Below are 14,941 nucleotides of genomic sequence, written 5' to 3' on the forward strand. Positions count from 1 at the left end.
TATAGAACTGGTCAGTATAGAACTGGTCTATAGAACTGGTCAGTATAGAACTGGTATAGAACTGGTCAGTATAGAACTGGTCAGTAGAACTGGTCAGTATAGAACTGGTCAGTAGAACTGGTATAGAACTGGTCAGTAGAACTGGTATAGAACTGGTCAGTATAGAACTGGTCAGTAGAACTAGTATAGAACTGGTCAGTAGAACTGGTCAGTAGAACTGGTATAGAACTGGTCAGTAGAACTGGTATAGAACTGGTATAGAACTGGTCAGTAGAACTGGTCAGTAGAGCTGGTCAGTAGAACTGGTATAGAACTGGTCAGTAGAACTGGTCAGTAGAACTGGTCAGTAGAACTGGTATAGAACTGGTCAGTATAGAACTGGTCAGTAGAACTGGTATAGAACTGGTCAGTAGAACTGGTCAGTAGAACTGCTATAGAACTGGTCAGTAGAACTGCTATAGAACTGGTCAGTAGAACTGGTATAGAACTGGTCAGTATAGAACTGGTCAGTAGAACTGGTATAGAACTGGTCAGTATAGAACTGGTCAGTAGAACTGGTATAGAACTGGTCAGTAGAACTGGTGTAGAACTGGTCAGTATAGAACTGGTCAGTAGAACTGGTCAGTATAGAACTGGTCAGTATAGAACTGGTCAGTATAGAACTGGTCGGTAGAACTGGTCGGTAGAGAACTGGTCAGTAGAACTGGTATAGAACTGGTCAGTATAGAACTGGTCAGTAGAACTGGTATAGAACTGGTCAGTATAGAACTGGTCAGTATAGAACTGGTCAGTAGAACTGGTCGGTAGAACTGGTCGGTAGAGAACTGGTCAGTAGAACTGGTCAGTAGAACTGGTATAGAACTGGTCAGTATAGAACTGGTCAGTATAGAACTGGTCTATAGAACTGGTCAGTAGAACTGGTATAGAACTGGTCAGTATAGAACTGGTCAGTATAGAACTGGTCAGTAGAACTGGTCAGTATAGAACTGGTCAGTAGAACTGGTATAGAACTGGTCAGTAGAACTGGTCAGTATAGAACTGGTCAGTAGAACTAGTATAGAACTGGTCAGTAGAACTGGTCAGTAGAACTGGTGTAGAACTGGTATAGAACTGGTCAGTAGAACTGGTATAGAACTGGTCAGTAGAACTGGTATAGAACTGGTCAGTAGAACTGGTATAGAACTGGTCAGTAGAACTGGTCAGTAGAGCTGGTCAGTAGAACTGGTATAGAACTGGTCAGTAGAACTGGTCAGTAGAACTGGTATAGAACTGGTCAGTAGAACTGGTCAGTAGAACTGCTATAGAACTGGTCAGTAGAACTGGTATAGAACTGGTATAGAACTGGTCAGTATAGAACTGGTCAGTAGAACTGGTATAGAACTGGTCAGTATAGAACTGGTCAGTAGAACTGGTGTAGAACTGGTCAGTATAGAACTGGTCAGTATAGAACTGGTCAGTATAGAACTGGTCAGTAGAACTGGTCGGTAGAACTGGTCGGTAGAGAACTGGTCAGTAGAACTGGTATAGAACTGGTCAGTATAGAACTGGTCAGTAGAACTGGTCAGTAGAACTGGTATAGAACTGGTCAGTAGAACTGGTCGGTAGAACTGGTCGGTAGAGAACTGGTCAGTAGAACTGGTCAGTAGAACTGGTCAGTAGAACTGGTATAGAACTGGTCAGTAGAACTGGTATAGAACTGGTCGGTATAGAACTGGTCGGTAGAACTGGTATAGAACTGGTCAGTAGAACTGGTATAGAACTGGTCAGTATAGAACTGGTCAGTAGAACTGGTTGGTAGAACTGGTCGGTAGAGAACTGGTCAGTAGAACTGGTCAGTAGAACTGGTCAGTAGAACTGGTATAGAACTGGTCGGTATAGAACTGGTCGGTAGAACTGGTCAGTAGAACTGGTATAGAACTGGTCAGTAGAACTGGTATAGAACTGGTCAGTAGAACTGGTATAGAACTGGTCAGTATAGAACTGGTCAGTAGAACTGGTCAGTAGAACTGGTATAGAACTGGTCAGTAGAACTGGTATAGAACTGGTCAGTAGAACTGGTATAGAACTGGTCAGTATAGAACTGGTCAGTAGAACTGGTATAGAACTGGTCAGTATAGAACTGGTCAGTAGAACTGGTCGGTAGAACTGGTCGGTAGAGAACTGGTCAGTAGAACTGGTCAGTAGAACTGGTATAGAACTGGTCAGTAGAACTGGTATAGAACTGGTCGGTATAGAACTGGTCGGTAGAACTGGTCTGTAGAACTGGTATAGAACTGGTCTGTAGAACTGGTATAGAACTGGTCAGTAGAACTGGTATAGAACTGGTCAGTATAGAACTGGTCGGTAGAACTGGTCGGTATAGAACTGGTCAGTAGAACTGGTCAGTAGAACTGGTATAGAACTGGTCAGTAGAACTGGTATAGAACTGGTCGGTATAGAACTGGTCAGTAGAACTGGTATAGAACTGGTCAGTAGAACTGGTCAGTAGAACTGGTCAGTAGAACTGGTCAGTAGAACTGGTCAGTATAGAACTGGTATAGAACTGGTCAGTATAGAACTGGTCAGTATAGAACTGGTCTATAGAACTGGTCAGTAGAACTGGTATAGAACTGGTCAGTATAGAACTGGTCAGTAGAACTGGTCAGTATAGAACTGGTCAGTAGAACTGGTATAGAACTGGTCAGTAGAACTGGTATAGAACTGGTCAGTATAGAACTGGTCAGTAGAACTAGTATAGAACTGGTCAGTAGAACTGGTCAGTAGAACTGGTATAGAACTGGTCAGTAGAACTGGTATAGAACTGGTATAGAACTGGTCAGTAGAACTGGTCAGTAGAGCTGGTCAGTAGAACTGGTATAGAACTGGTCAGTAGAACTGGTCAGTAGAACTGGTCAGTAGAACTGGTATAGAACTGGTCAGTATAGAACTGGTCAGTAGAACTGGTATAGAACTGGTCAGTAGAACTGGTCAGTAGAACTGCTATAGAACTGGTCAGTAGAACTGCTATAGAACTGGTCAGTAGAACTGGTATAGAACTGGTCAGTATAGAACTGGTCAGTAGAACTGGTATAGAACTGGTCAGTATAGAACTGGTCAGTAGAACTGGTATAGAACTGGTCAGTAGAACTGGTGTAGAACTGGTCAGTATAGAACTGGTCAGTAGAACTGGTCAGTATAGAACTGGTCAGTATAGAACTGGTCAGTATAGAACTGGTCGGTAGAACTGGTCGGTAGAGAACTGGTCAGTAGAACTGGTATAGAACTGGTCAGTATAGAACTGGTCAGTAGAACTGGTATAGAACTGGTCAGTATAGAACTGGTCAGTATAGAACTGGTCAGTAGAACTGGTCGGTAGAACTGGTCGGTAGAGAACTGGTCAGTAGAACTGGTCAGTAGAACTGGTATAGAACTGGTCAGTAGAACTGGTATAGAACTGGTCGGTATAGAACTGGTCGGTAGAACTGGTATAGAACTGGTCAGTAGAACTGGTATAGAACTGGTCAGTATAGAACTGGTCAGTAGAACTGGTTGGTAGAACTGGTCGGTAGAGAACTGGTCAGTAGAACTGGTCAGTAGAACTGGTATAGAACTGGTCAGTAGAACTGGTATAGAACTGGTCGGTATAGAACTGGTCGGTAGAACTGGTATAGAACTGGTCAATAGAACTGGTATAGAACTGGTCAGTAGAACTGGTATAGAACTGGTCAGTATAGAACTGGTCAGTAGAACTGGTCAGTATAGAACTGGTCAGTAGAACTGGTATAGAACTGGTCAGTAGAACTGGTCTATAGAACTGGTCAGTAGAACTGGTCAGTAGAACTGGTATAGAACTGGTCAGTATAGAACCGGTCAGTATAGAACTGGTCAGTAGAACCGGTCAGTATAGAACTGGTCAGTAGAACTGGTATAGAACTGGTCAGTAGAACTGGTATGGAACTGGTCAGTATAGAACTGGTCAGTAGAACTGGTATAGAACTGGTCAGTAGAACGGGTATAGAACTGGTATAGAACTGGTCAGTAGAACTGGTATAGAACTGGTCAGTAGAACTGGTATAGAACTGGTCAGTAGATCTGGTCAGTAGAACTGGTCAGTAGAACTGGTATAGAACTGGTCAGTATAGAACTGGTCAGTAGAACTGGTATAGAACTGGTCAGTAGAACTGGTATAGAACTGGTCAGTAGAACTGGTCAGTAGAACTGGTATAGAACTGGTCAGTAGAACTGGTATAGAACTGGTCAGTATGGAACTGGTCAGTAGAACTGGTCAGTAGAACTGGTATAGAACTGGTCAGTAGAACTGGTATAGAACTGGTCAGTAGAACTGGTGTAGAACTGGTCAGTATAGAACTGGTGTAGAACTGGTCAGTATAGAACTGGTCAGTATAGAACTGGTCAGTATAGAACTGGTCGGTAGAACTGGTATAGAACTGGTATAGAACCGGTCAGTAGAACTGGTGTAGAACTGGTCAGTATAGAACTGGTCAGTAGAACTGGTGTAGAACTGGTCAGTATAGAACTGGTCAGTATAGAACTGGTCAGTAGAACTGGTGTAGAACTGGTATAGAACTGGTCAGTAGAACTGGTATAGAACTGGTCAGTAGAACTGGTATAGAACTGGTCAGTATAGAACTGGTCAGTATAGAACTGGTCAGTAGAACTGGTGTAGAACTGGTCAGTATAGAACTGGTCAGTATAGAACTGGTCAGTAGAACTGGTATAGAACTGGTCAGTATAGAACTGGTCAGTATAGAACTGGTCAGTAGAACTGGTGTAGAACTGGTATAGAACTGGTCAGTAGAACTGGTATAGAACTGGTCAGTATAGAACTGGTCAGTATAGAACTGGTCAGTATAGAACTGGTCAGTATAGAACTGGTCAGTAGAACAAACAACATTTTTTAAACATGTTTTATTTATTTAAACTTTATTTAACTGGGCAAGTCAGTTAAGAACACATTCTTGGTCTTATGGTTAACACGTTGACCTCTTGGTCATAGCCTGGTTCCTCTCTAGGTTTCTTCCTAGGTTCTGGACTTTCTAGGGAGTTTTTCCTAGCGACCGTGCTTCTACACCTGCATTGTTTGCTGTTTGGGGTTTTAGGCTGGGTTTCTGTACAGCACTTTGAGATATCAGCTGATGTACGGAGGGCTTTATAAACACGATTTGATTTGGTCTGATTCGTTAACATGTTGGGTTGGTGGGAACCCTCTTGGTCTGATGGTTAACATGTTGGGTTGGTGGGAATCCTCTTGGTCTGATTGGTTAACACGTTGGGTTGGTGGGAACCCTATTGGTCTGATTGGTTAACACGTTGGGTTGGTGGGAATCCTCTTGGTCTGATGGTTAACATGTTGGGTTGGTGGGAACCCTCTTGGTCTGATTGGTTAACATGTTTGGTTGGTGGGAACCCTCTTGGTCTGATGGTTAACATGTTGGGTTGGTGGGAATCCTCTTGGTCTGATTGGTTAACACGTTGGGTTGGCGGGAACCCTATTGGTCTGATTGGTTAACACGTTGGGTTGGTGGGAATCCTCTTGGTCTGATGGTTAACATGTTGGGTTGGTGGGAACCCTCTTGGTCTGATTGGTTAACATGTTTGGTTGGTGGGTGGGAACCCTGTTGGTCTGATGGTTAACATGTTGGGTTGGTGGGAATCCTCTTGGTCTGATTGGTTAACACGTTGGGTTGGTGGGAACCCTATTGGTCTGATTGGTTAACACGTTGGGTTGGTGGGAATCCTCTTGGTCTGATGGTTAACATGTTGGGTTGGTGGGAACCCTCTTGGTCTGATTGGTTAACATGTTTGGTTGGTGGGTGGGAACCCTGTTGGTCTGATGGTTAACATGTTGGGTTGGTGGGTGGGAACCCTCTTGGTCTGATTGGTTAACACGTTGGGTTGGTTACCACGAGTTACAGTTGTAATACTAGCACTTTCTTTGTATATATTGCCTGACTGAACCAACGATGTGTGTGTGTGTCTCTGTGTGTGTGTCTCTGTGTGTGTGTCTCTGTGTGTGTGTGCCTGTGTGTGTGTGCCTGTGTGTGTGTGTGTGTCTGTGCCTGTGCCTGTGTGTGTGTCTCTGTCTCTGTGTGTGTGTGTGCCTGTGTGTGTCTCTGTGTGTGTGTGTGCCTGTGTGTGTCTCTGTTTCTGTGTGTGTGTCTCTGTGTGTGTCTCTGTGTGTGTGTGTGTCTCTGTGTGTGTGTGTGTCTGTGTGTGTCTGTGTGTGTGCCTGTGCGTGTGTGTGTGCCTGTGCGTGTGTGTGTGCCTGTGTGTGTGTGTGTGTGTGTTCTCCAGTTTGAGGGCATTCCAGTCCACCCTCACGTTGGGCGTTTCTGGGAGGTGATTGAGAAGTACAGAGTGACCAAGTTCTACACAGCTCCCACAGCCATACGCCTCCTGATGAAGTACGGATTAGATCCAGTACAGAAGTAAGACACACACACGCGCTGTGTTTTCTCACAGTGTAAGGCCGGGATTCAATACAATCTGTCCTTTTTTTTTGTGTGTTTTTTTGTTTTGTTGCTATGCATCTTTTTAAGGTAATGTTCCCGGGGTTCGCCGTAGGAAATTACCTTTTAAATGTCAAGCAAACTATTACCGCTGGATCTACAGCTGATCAGATTGAATCCCGGCCTTTCATCTTTGCGTCGTACACTGATCTGAGCTATAGCACTTTGGCTATAATAACAGTGTCCTTCTGTCCACTATCGCCATCTGTTGGACGAAAAGAGAACCAGCACTCAGTTGAACCAGACCAGACTCAGCATTTTCTTCACTTATTCACCCTAATCCTGTCACTCCCTGCAGGTACGACCTGTCTTCGCTGAGGATTCTGGGTACTGTAGGTGAGCCCATCAACCCGGAGGCGTGGCATTGGTACCACGAGGTGATTGGTCAGAAGAGATGCCCTGTGGTGGACACCTTCTGGCAGACCGAGACGGTGAGAGACGCTGAGTGAGCAATGTCCCAACTGGTGCCAGTCCAGAATGTCTGTTTTGAAATCGTCCTTTTTAAAATTTTAAATATTTTTATTGTTTTCTATTACATCTATTTGACTGAAAATAAGTTAGAAAATACAGTTAAAATAAAGATTTTAATACATTTGAAAAATATGAAGATTTTACTGAGCTACAGTTCATAATGTATGGCTTTGACATGACTGGGAATGCAGAGATGTATCTGTTGGTCACAGATACCTTAAAAACAAGGTCGGAGCGTGGATCAGAAAACCAGTCAGTATCTGGTGTGACCATTTTCCTCATGCAGCGTGACACATCTCCTTCACATAGAGTTGATCAGGCTGTTGATTGTGGCCTGTGGCATGTTGTCCCACTCCTCTTCAATGGCTGTGTGAATTGGTGGATATTGTAGGGAACTGGAACACGCTGTTGTACACTTAGATCCAGAGCATCCCAAACATGCTCAATGGGTGACATGTCTGGTGAGTATGCAGGCCATGGAAGAACTGGGACATTTACAGCTTCCAGGAATTGTGTACAGATCCTTGCGACATGGGGCCGTGATGGTGGTGGGTGAATGGCACAACAATGGGCCTCAGGATCTTGTTACAGTATCTATGTGCATTCAAGTTGCCATCGATTTAAAATGCAATTGTGTTTGTTGTCCGTAGCTTATACCTGCCCATACCATAATCCCACCATGGGGCACTCTGTTCACAACGTTGACATCAGCAAACCGCTCACCCACACGATGCCATATTCACGTGGCCTGCGGTTGTGAGGCCGGTTGGACATCCTCCCAAATTCTCTAAAATGACGTTGGAGGCGGCTTATGGTAGAGAAATTAACATTAAATTATCTGGCAACAGCTCAGTTGGACATTCCTGCCGTCAGCATGCCAATTGCACACTCCCTCAACTTGAGAAATCAGTGGCATTGTGTTGTGAGACAAAACGGCACATTTTAGAGTGGTCTTTTATTGTACCCAGCACAAGGTGCACCTATGTAATGATCATGCTATTTTAATCAGATTCTTGATATACCACACCTGTCAGGTGGATGGATTATCTTGGCAAAGGAGAAATGCTCACTAACACGGATGTATAAACACATTTTGTGCAAAACATTTGAGAGGAGAAAAAAAAGCTTATTTTTTTGTACAAATGAAACATTTCTGTGATCTTTTATTTCAGCATGTCGCGTTTAGATTGTTGTTCATTGTGTGTGTGTGTGTGTGTTCTTGCGCAGGGTGGCCATGTTTTAACTCCTTTACCTGCCGCTACACCTCTGAAACCTGGATCAGCTGTAAGTTACCATCATATATACACAGTGTTTATAGCAGGGGTAGGGGTAGGGCAACCAAGTTCATGGAGCACTGCAGGTTCCAACGAGGCCATCACACCTGACCACCTGAGCTAATTGATCAGTGATCGTCTAAATTGAACACACCTGGTGTTTCAGGTCGGGTTAAATAAAATTAAACAATTAAAAACATGACGTGTCAGTGGTAATCCAGGACCAGGGTTTCCTACCCCTTTTATAAAAGCATCGAATCAACCTTGAATCCTATTGATTTGAATCGGTCTGACGTTCCAGACGTTTCCTTTCTTTGGCGTGGAGCCCACCATACTGAACGAGCATGGAGAGGAACTGGAGGGAGAGGCAGAGGGCTATCTGGTCAGTATTATAACACTATACTATCTGGTCAGTACAACACACATTCTGTGGTACAATCACTTCAAGTACAGTTTAATACATGATTTTTTTTATTTTATTCTTTCTCCCTATCCTTATAATATGGATTTCATATAGGGTTAATACCGTAATATTTCTAAACTAAGAGCCCCGGTCTGTGATGTTGTTGCAGGTGTTTCATTAGGTACTGGTAGGGTTAATACCGTAATATTTCTAAACTAAGAGCCCCGGTCTGTAATGTTGTTGCAGGTGTTTCATTAGGTACTGATAGGGTTATTACCGTAATATGTCTAAACTAAGAGCCCCGGTCTGTAATGTTGTTGTTGAAGGTGTTTCATTAGGTACTGATAGGGTTATTACCGTAATATGTCTAAACTAAGAGCCCCGGTCTGTAATGTTGTTGCAGGTGTTTCATTAGGTACTGATAGGGTTATTACCGTAATATGTCTAAACTAAGAGCCCCGGTCTGTAATGTTGTTGCAGGTGTTTCATTAGGTACTGATAGGGTTATTACCGTAATATGTCTAAACTAAGAGCCCCGGTCTGTAATGTTGTTGTTGAAGGTGTTTCATTAGGTACTGGTAGGGTTATTACCGTAATATTTCTAAACTAAGAGCCCCGGTCTGTAATGTTGTTGCAGGTGTTTCATTAGGTACAGGTAGGGTTATTACCGTAATATTTCTAAACTAAGAGCCCCGGTCTGGGATGTTGTTGCAGGCATTTTACTAGGTACTGGTAGGGTTATTACCGTGTTATGTCTAAAATAAGAGCCACGGTCTGTGATGTTGTTGCAGGTGTTCCGTCGGCCCTGGCCTGGTATCATGCGTACCTTGTACGGAAACCAGGAGCGATTTGAGAACACGTACTTCAAGAAGTTCCCAGGTTTCTACGTGACCGGGGATGGTGAGACTGTTCAAACAACACCTTGCATTGATTCATGTTGTATTAGATTCATCTTGTATTAGATTCATGTTGTATTAGATTCATGTTGTATTTGATTCATGTTGTATTTGATTCATGTTGTATTTGATTCATGTTGTATTTGATTCATGTTGTATTAGATTCATGTTGTATTAGACTCATGTTGTATTAGAATAGATTCATCATATTCGTTGACGATCACATTGTAAAGGCGACATCGCCGTTAAACGTGGCACTGTTTTTTGTTTTCTTTTTAAAAGGTTTAATAAAGTGAATTAATGAATTGTTTCCCAGGCTGCAGGAGGGATAGAGATGGATACTACTGGATCGCAGGCAGGATAGATGACATGATCAACGTATCAGGTCATTTGGTTTCCTACCGTTTGGCCACTGTGCTGCTGCTGGCTTAATCAAAGCCAGGTTACTGTGAAGCACTCTGTGATAAATGTTGCTGTAAAAACAGGCTAAAGATAGATAGATAGTAGATTAGATAGAGAGTAGATACAGTAGATTACATAGGTAGATACAGTAGATGGATACAATAGATAGATACAGTAGATTAGATAGATAGATACAGTAGATAGATAGGTAGGTAGATAGATAGATACAGTAGATAGATAGACAGATACTATAGATTGATACAGTAGATAGATAGGTAGATACAGTAGATAGATAGATATAGTAGATAGGTAGATACAGTAGATAGATAGATATAGTAGATAGGTATATACTGTACATAGATACAGTAGATATATAGGTAGATAGATACTGTAGACAAATACAGTAGATAGATACAGTAGATTAGATAGATATAGTATATAGATAGATACAGTAGACAGATACAGTAGATAGATAGATATAGTATATAGATACAGTAGATTAGATAGATATAGTAGATAGCTAGGTAGATAGATTAGATAGATACAGTAGATAGACAGATAGATACTATAGATTGATACAGTAGATTAGATATATATATAGTATATAGATTGATATAGTATATAGATAGATACAGTAGACATATACAGTAGATAGATATAGTATATAGATACAGTAGATTAGATAGATAGATATAGTATATAGATACAGTAGATAGATATAGTAGATAGATACATTAGATATGTAGATACATATATAGATGGATGATGATAACCCACAGTGTTGTCTCCCTCCAGGTCAACTGTTGAGTACAGCAGAGGTAGAGGCATCTCTAACAGACCACGGAGCGGTGGCCGAGGCTGCAGTGGTCAGCAGACCCCACGCGGTCAAGGGGGAGTGTCTCTATTGTTTCGTTACTCTGAAGGACTGCAGAGAGTTCAACCGCACCCTGGTGGACGAACTCAAGAGACAAGGTGATTGACCAGGTTACCCCTTGTAGAACTAACACTAGGTTACAGGTTACCCCTTGTAGAACTAACACTAGGTTACAGGTTACCCCTTGTAGAACTAACACTAGATTACAGGTTACCCCTTGTAGAACTAACACTAGGTTACAGGTTACCCCTTGTAGAACTAACACTAGATTACAGGTTACCCCTTGTAGAACTAACACTAGATTACAGGTTACCCCTTGTAGAACTAACACTAGATTACAGGTTACCCCTTGTAGAACTAACACTAAGTTACAGGTTACCCCTTGTAGAACTAACACTAGATTACAGGTTACCCCTTGTAGAACTAACACTAGGTTACTGGTTACCCCTTGTAGAACTAACACTAGTTTACAGGTTACCCCTTGTAGAACTAACACTAGATTACAGGTTACCCCTTGTAGATTACAGGTTACCCCTTGTAGAACTAACACTAGGTTACAGGTTACCCCTTGTAGAACTAACACTAGTTTACAGGTTACCCCTTGTAGAACTAACACTAGTTTACAGGTTACCCCTTGTAGAACTAACACTAGATTACAGGTTACCCCTTGTAGAACTAACACTAGGTTACAGGTTACCCCTTGTAGAACTAACACTAGGTTACAGGTTACCCCTTGTAGAACTAACACTAGTTTACAGGTTACCCCTTGTAGAACTAACACTAGGTTACAGGTTACCCCTTGTAGAACAAACACTAGATTACAGGTTACCCCTTGTAGATTACAGGTTACCCCTTGTAGAACTAACACTAGATTACAGGTTACCCCTTGTAGATTACAGGTTACCCCTTGTAGATTACAGGTTACCCCTTGTAGAACAAACACTAGATTACAGGTTACCCCTTGTAGATTACAGGTTACCCCTTGTAGAACTAACACTAGATTACAGGTTACCCCTTGTAGATTACAGGTTACCCCTTGTAGATTACAGGTTACCCCTTGTAGAACTAACACTAGATTACAGGTTACCCCTTGTAGATTACAGGTTACCCCTTGTAGATTACAGGTTACCCCTTGTAGAACTAACACTAGTTTACAGGTTACCCCTTGTAGAACTAACACTAGATTACAGGTTACCCCTTGTAGAACTAACACTAGGTTACAGGTTACCCCTTGTAGAACTAACACTAGATTACAGGTTACCCCTTGTAGAACTAACACTAGGTTACAGGTTACCCCTTGTAGAACTAACACTAGTTTACAGGTTACCCCTTGTAGAACTAACACTAGTTTACAGGTTACCCCTTGTAGAACTAACACTAGATTACAGGTTACCCCTTGTAGAACTAACACTAGTTTACAGGTTACCCCTTGTAGAACTAACACTAGTTTACAGGTTACCCCTTGTAGAACTAACACTAGGTTACAGGTTACCCCTTGTAGAACTAACACTAGTTTACAGGTTACCCCTTGTAGAACTAACACTAGGTTACAGGTTACCCCTTGTAGAACTAACACTAGGTTACAGGTTACCCCTTGTAGAACTAACACTAGTTTACAGGTTACCCCTTGTAGAACTAACCCAAGATTACAGGTTACCCCTTGTAGAACTAACACGAGGTTACAGGTTACCCCTTGTAGAACTAACACGAGGTTACGGGTTACCCCTTGTAGAACTAACACTAGGTTACAGGTTACCCCTTGTAGAACTAACACTAGGTTACAGGCTACCCCTTGTAGAACTAACACTAGGTTACAGGTTACCCCTTGTAGAACAAACACTAGATTACAGGTTACCCCTTGTAGAACTAACACTAGATTACAGGTTACCCCTTGTAGATTACAGGTTACCCCTTGTAGAACTAACACTAGATTACAGGTTACCCATTGTAGAACTAACACTAGATTACAGGTTACCCCTTGTAGATTACAGGTTACCCCTTGTAGAACTAACACTAGATTACAGGTTACCCCTTGTAGATTACAGGTTACCCCTTGTAGAACTAACACTAGATTACAGGTTACCCCTTGTAGAACTAACACTAGGTTACAGGTTACCCCTTGTAGAACTAACACTAGGTTACAGGTTACCCCTTGTAGAACTAACACTAGATTACAGGTTACCCCTTGTAGAACTAACACTAGGTTACAGGTTACCCCTTGTAGAACTAACACTAGATTACAGGTTACCCCTTGTAGAACTAACACTAGGTTACAGGTTACCCCTTGTAGAACTAACACTAGGTTACAGGTTACCCCTTGTAGAACTAACACTAGATTACAGGTTACCCCTTGTAGAACTAACACTAGGTTACTGGTTACCCCTTGTAGAACTAACACTAGATTACAGGTTACCCCTTGTAGAACTAACACGAGGTTACAGGTTACCCCTTGTAGAACTAACACGAGGTTACAGGTTACCCCTTGTAGAACTAACACTAGGTTACAGGTTACCCCTTGTAGAACTAACACTGAACACCTGTATGTGACCAATAACATCTGCTAACCACATGACCAATAACATCTGTTAAACACATGACCAATAACATCCGCTAACCATGTGTATGGACCAATAACATCCGCTAACCATGTGTATGGACCAATAACATCTGCTAATCACATGACCAATAACATCTGTTAAACACATGTATGTGACCAATAACATCTGCTAACCATGTGACCAATAACATCTGCCAACCATGTGACCAATAACATCTGCTAACCATGTGACCAATAACATCTGCTAACCATGTGACCAATAACATCTGCTAACCATGTGTATGTGACCAATAACATCTGCTAACCATGTGTATGTGACCAATAACATCTGCTAACCATGTGACCAATAACATCTGCTAACCATGTGACCAATAACATCTGCTAACCATGTGACCAATAGCATCTGCTAACCATGTGACCAATAACATCTGCTAACCATGTGACCAATAACATTTGATTTGCTGTAAACAGGAGTACAACATTAGTTTTTTGTTGTTGGTTCTTGATTTAACACAACAACATAACATGTCTTGTTAGTGAGGGAGAAGATTGGTCCGATCGCAACCCCAGACTTCATACAGAATGCTCCTGGACTTCCTAAAACACGATCTGGTACGTGTTACCTCATTCCTGATTTCTTTCTTTTTTTTATACTTTTATGGACATTTTGTCTTTTACATTTTTATTTATTATTTTCGTTTTATTTAACAAAATATCTCATCCTCAGGTAAGATCATGAGGCGGGTCCTGAGGCAGATCGCCCGGAACGAGAAGGATCTAGGTGACCTTTCAACTATGGCTGACCCCAAGGTCGTAGAGGTCCTGTTCAACCACCGCTGTGAAACGGCCTCTTGAGGGGGCTGCATGTCAACACTACAGTAGCTTCCTCTCCTCGACACCTCATCTCCTCTCCTCGACACCTAATTTCCTCTCCATCCACACCGATCTGAAAACTATGGAAGCCCATTCCTGCCACCAACTCTTTTTAAAAAATTAAGTTTTTTAAAATAATAGAACATACAGGATATATTTCTTAATTTGTAGCAGTATGTGCACATTTATTTTCATCTGTCCACGTTGCAGAGATCAGCACAGCAGGGTGGCCGGAAGATGTGTGGCGAGCTGGCATTTACCCCAACACTTTTTCAATTCGGTTTAATAAAAAATATTGACACAAAAGCATTGAAGATTACTGTTGTTTAGAATGATTTGCCTTTATGATTTGTCAACTCGTGCTTCAGTCTGATCAACTGTAGTCTACTGATAACAGCTACAGCTACAGGTGGCCTAGAGAAACCTATGCACTCTGGTCTCTTCTGGCCAGGTGAAACGAAGTGATAATGTGGTGTTTTTATAGCCAAAAGCTTTGTATTTATAGCCTAAAATAGGCCTATTTTATTTGTGTTAAGAGAAAATGTGACTGTGATCAAATTTGATTTTTATATTTTCCGACTTCGGGTGGCTGGTCTACCCAGACCGTATCAATCCAAAATGATTGACTGAAATCAATCGATGAACACAATAGTGATGACATAGTGTATGAGTCACTTTTCAA

At 42.0% G+C, this 14,941-nt stretch overlaps 1 protein-coding gene across 4 annotated transcripts in view; it reads left to right on the forward strand.

Annotated features, from left to right (window-relative positions):
* The window catches only part of LOC139387267 (acetyl-coenzyme A synthetase, cytoplasmic-like), a 62,296-nt gene extending 47,731 nt beyond the window's left edge, over positions 1-14,565 (forward strand). For 2 of the 4 annotated variants that reach the window (XR_011629147.1, XR_011629146.1), the window contains 9 exons: positions 6,295-6,428; positions 6,808-6,940; positions 8,208-8,264; positions 8,556-8,636; positions 9,449-9,557; positions 9,870-10,163; positions 10,638-10,927; positions 13,924-13,998; positions 14,114-14,565. Coding sequence is in view for 2 of the 4 variants with exons in the window: in XM_071133380.1 (XP_070989481.1) it covers positions 6,295-6,428; positions 6,808-6,940; positions 8,208-8,264; positions 8,556-8,636; positions 9,449-9,557; positions 9,870-9,938; positions 10,751-10,927; positions 13,924-13,998; positions 14,114-14,241 (963 nt within the window). In the remaining 2 variants the exon portion in view is untranslated. The remainder of the gene's footprint in view (positions 1-6,294; positions 6,429-6,807; positions 6,941-8,207; positions 8,265-8,555; positions 8,637-9,448; positions 9,558-9,869; positions 10,164-10,637; positions 10,928-13,923; positions 13,999-14,113) is intronic. The other 2 variants (XM_071133380.1, XM_071133381.1) reach the window with 1 other exon arrangement.
* Positions 14,566-14,941: the final 376 nt, after the last annotated feature.

This window comes from Oncorhynchus clarkii, chromosome 28, assembly GCF_045791955.1.
Source record: "Oncorhynchus clarkii lewisi isolate Uvic-CL-2024 chromosome 28, UVic_Ocla_1.0, whole genome shotgun sequence".
Taxonomy (NCBI): domain Eukaryota; kingdom Metazoa; phylum Chordata; class Actinopteri; order Salmoniformes; family Salmonidae; genus Oncorhynchus; species Oncorhynchus clarkii.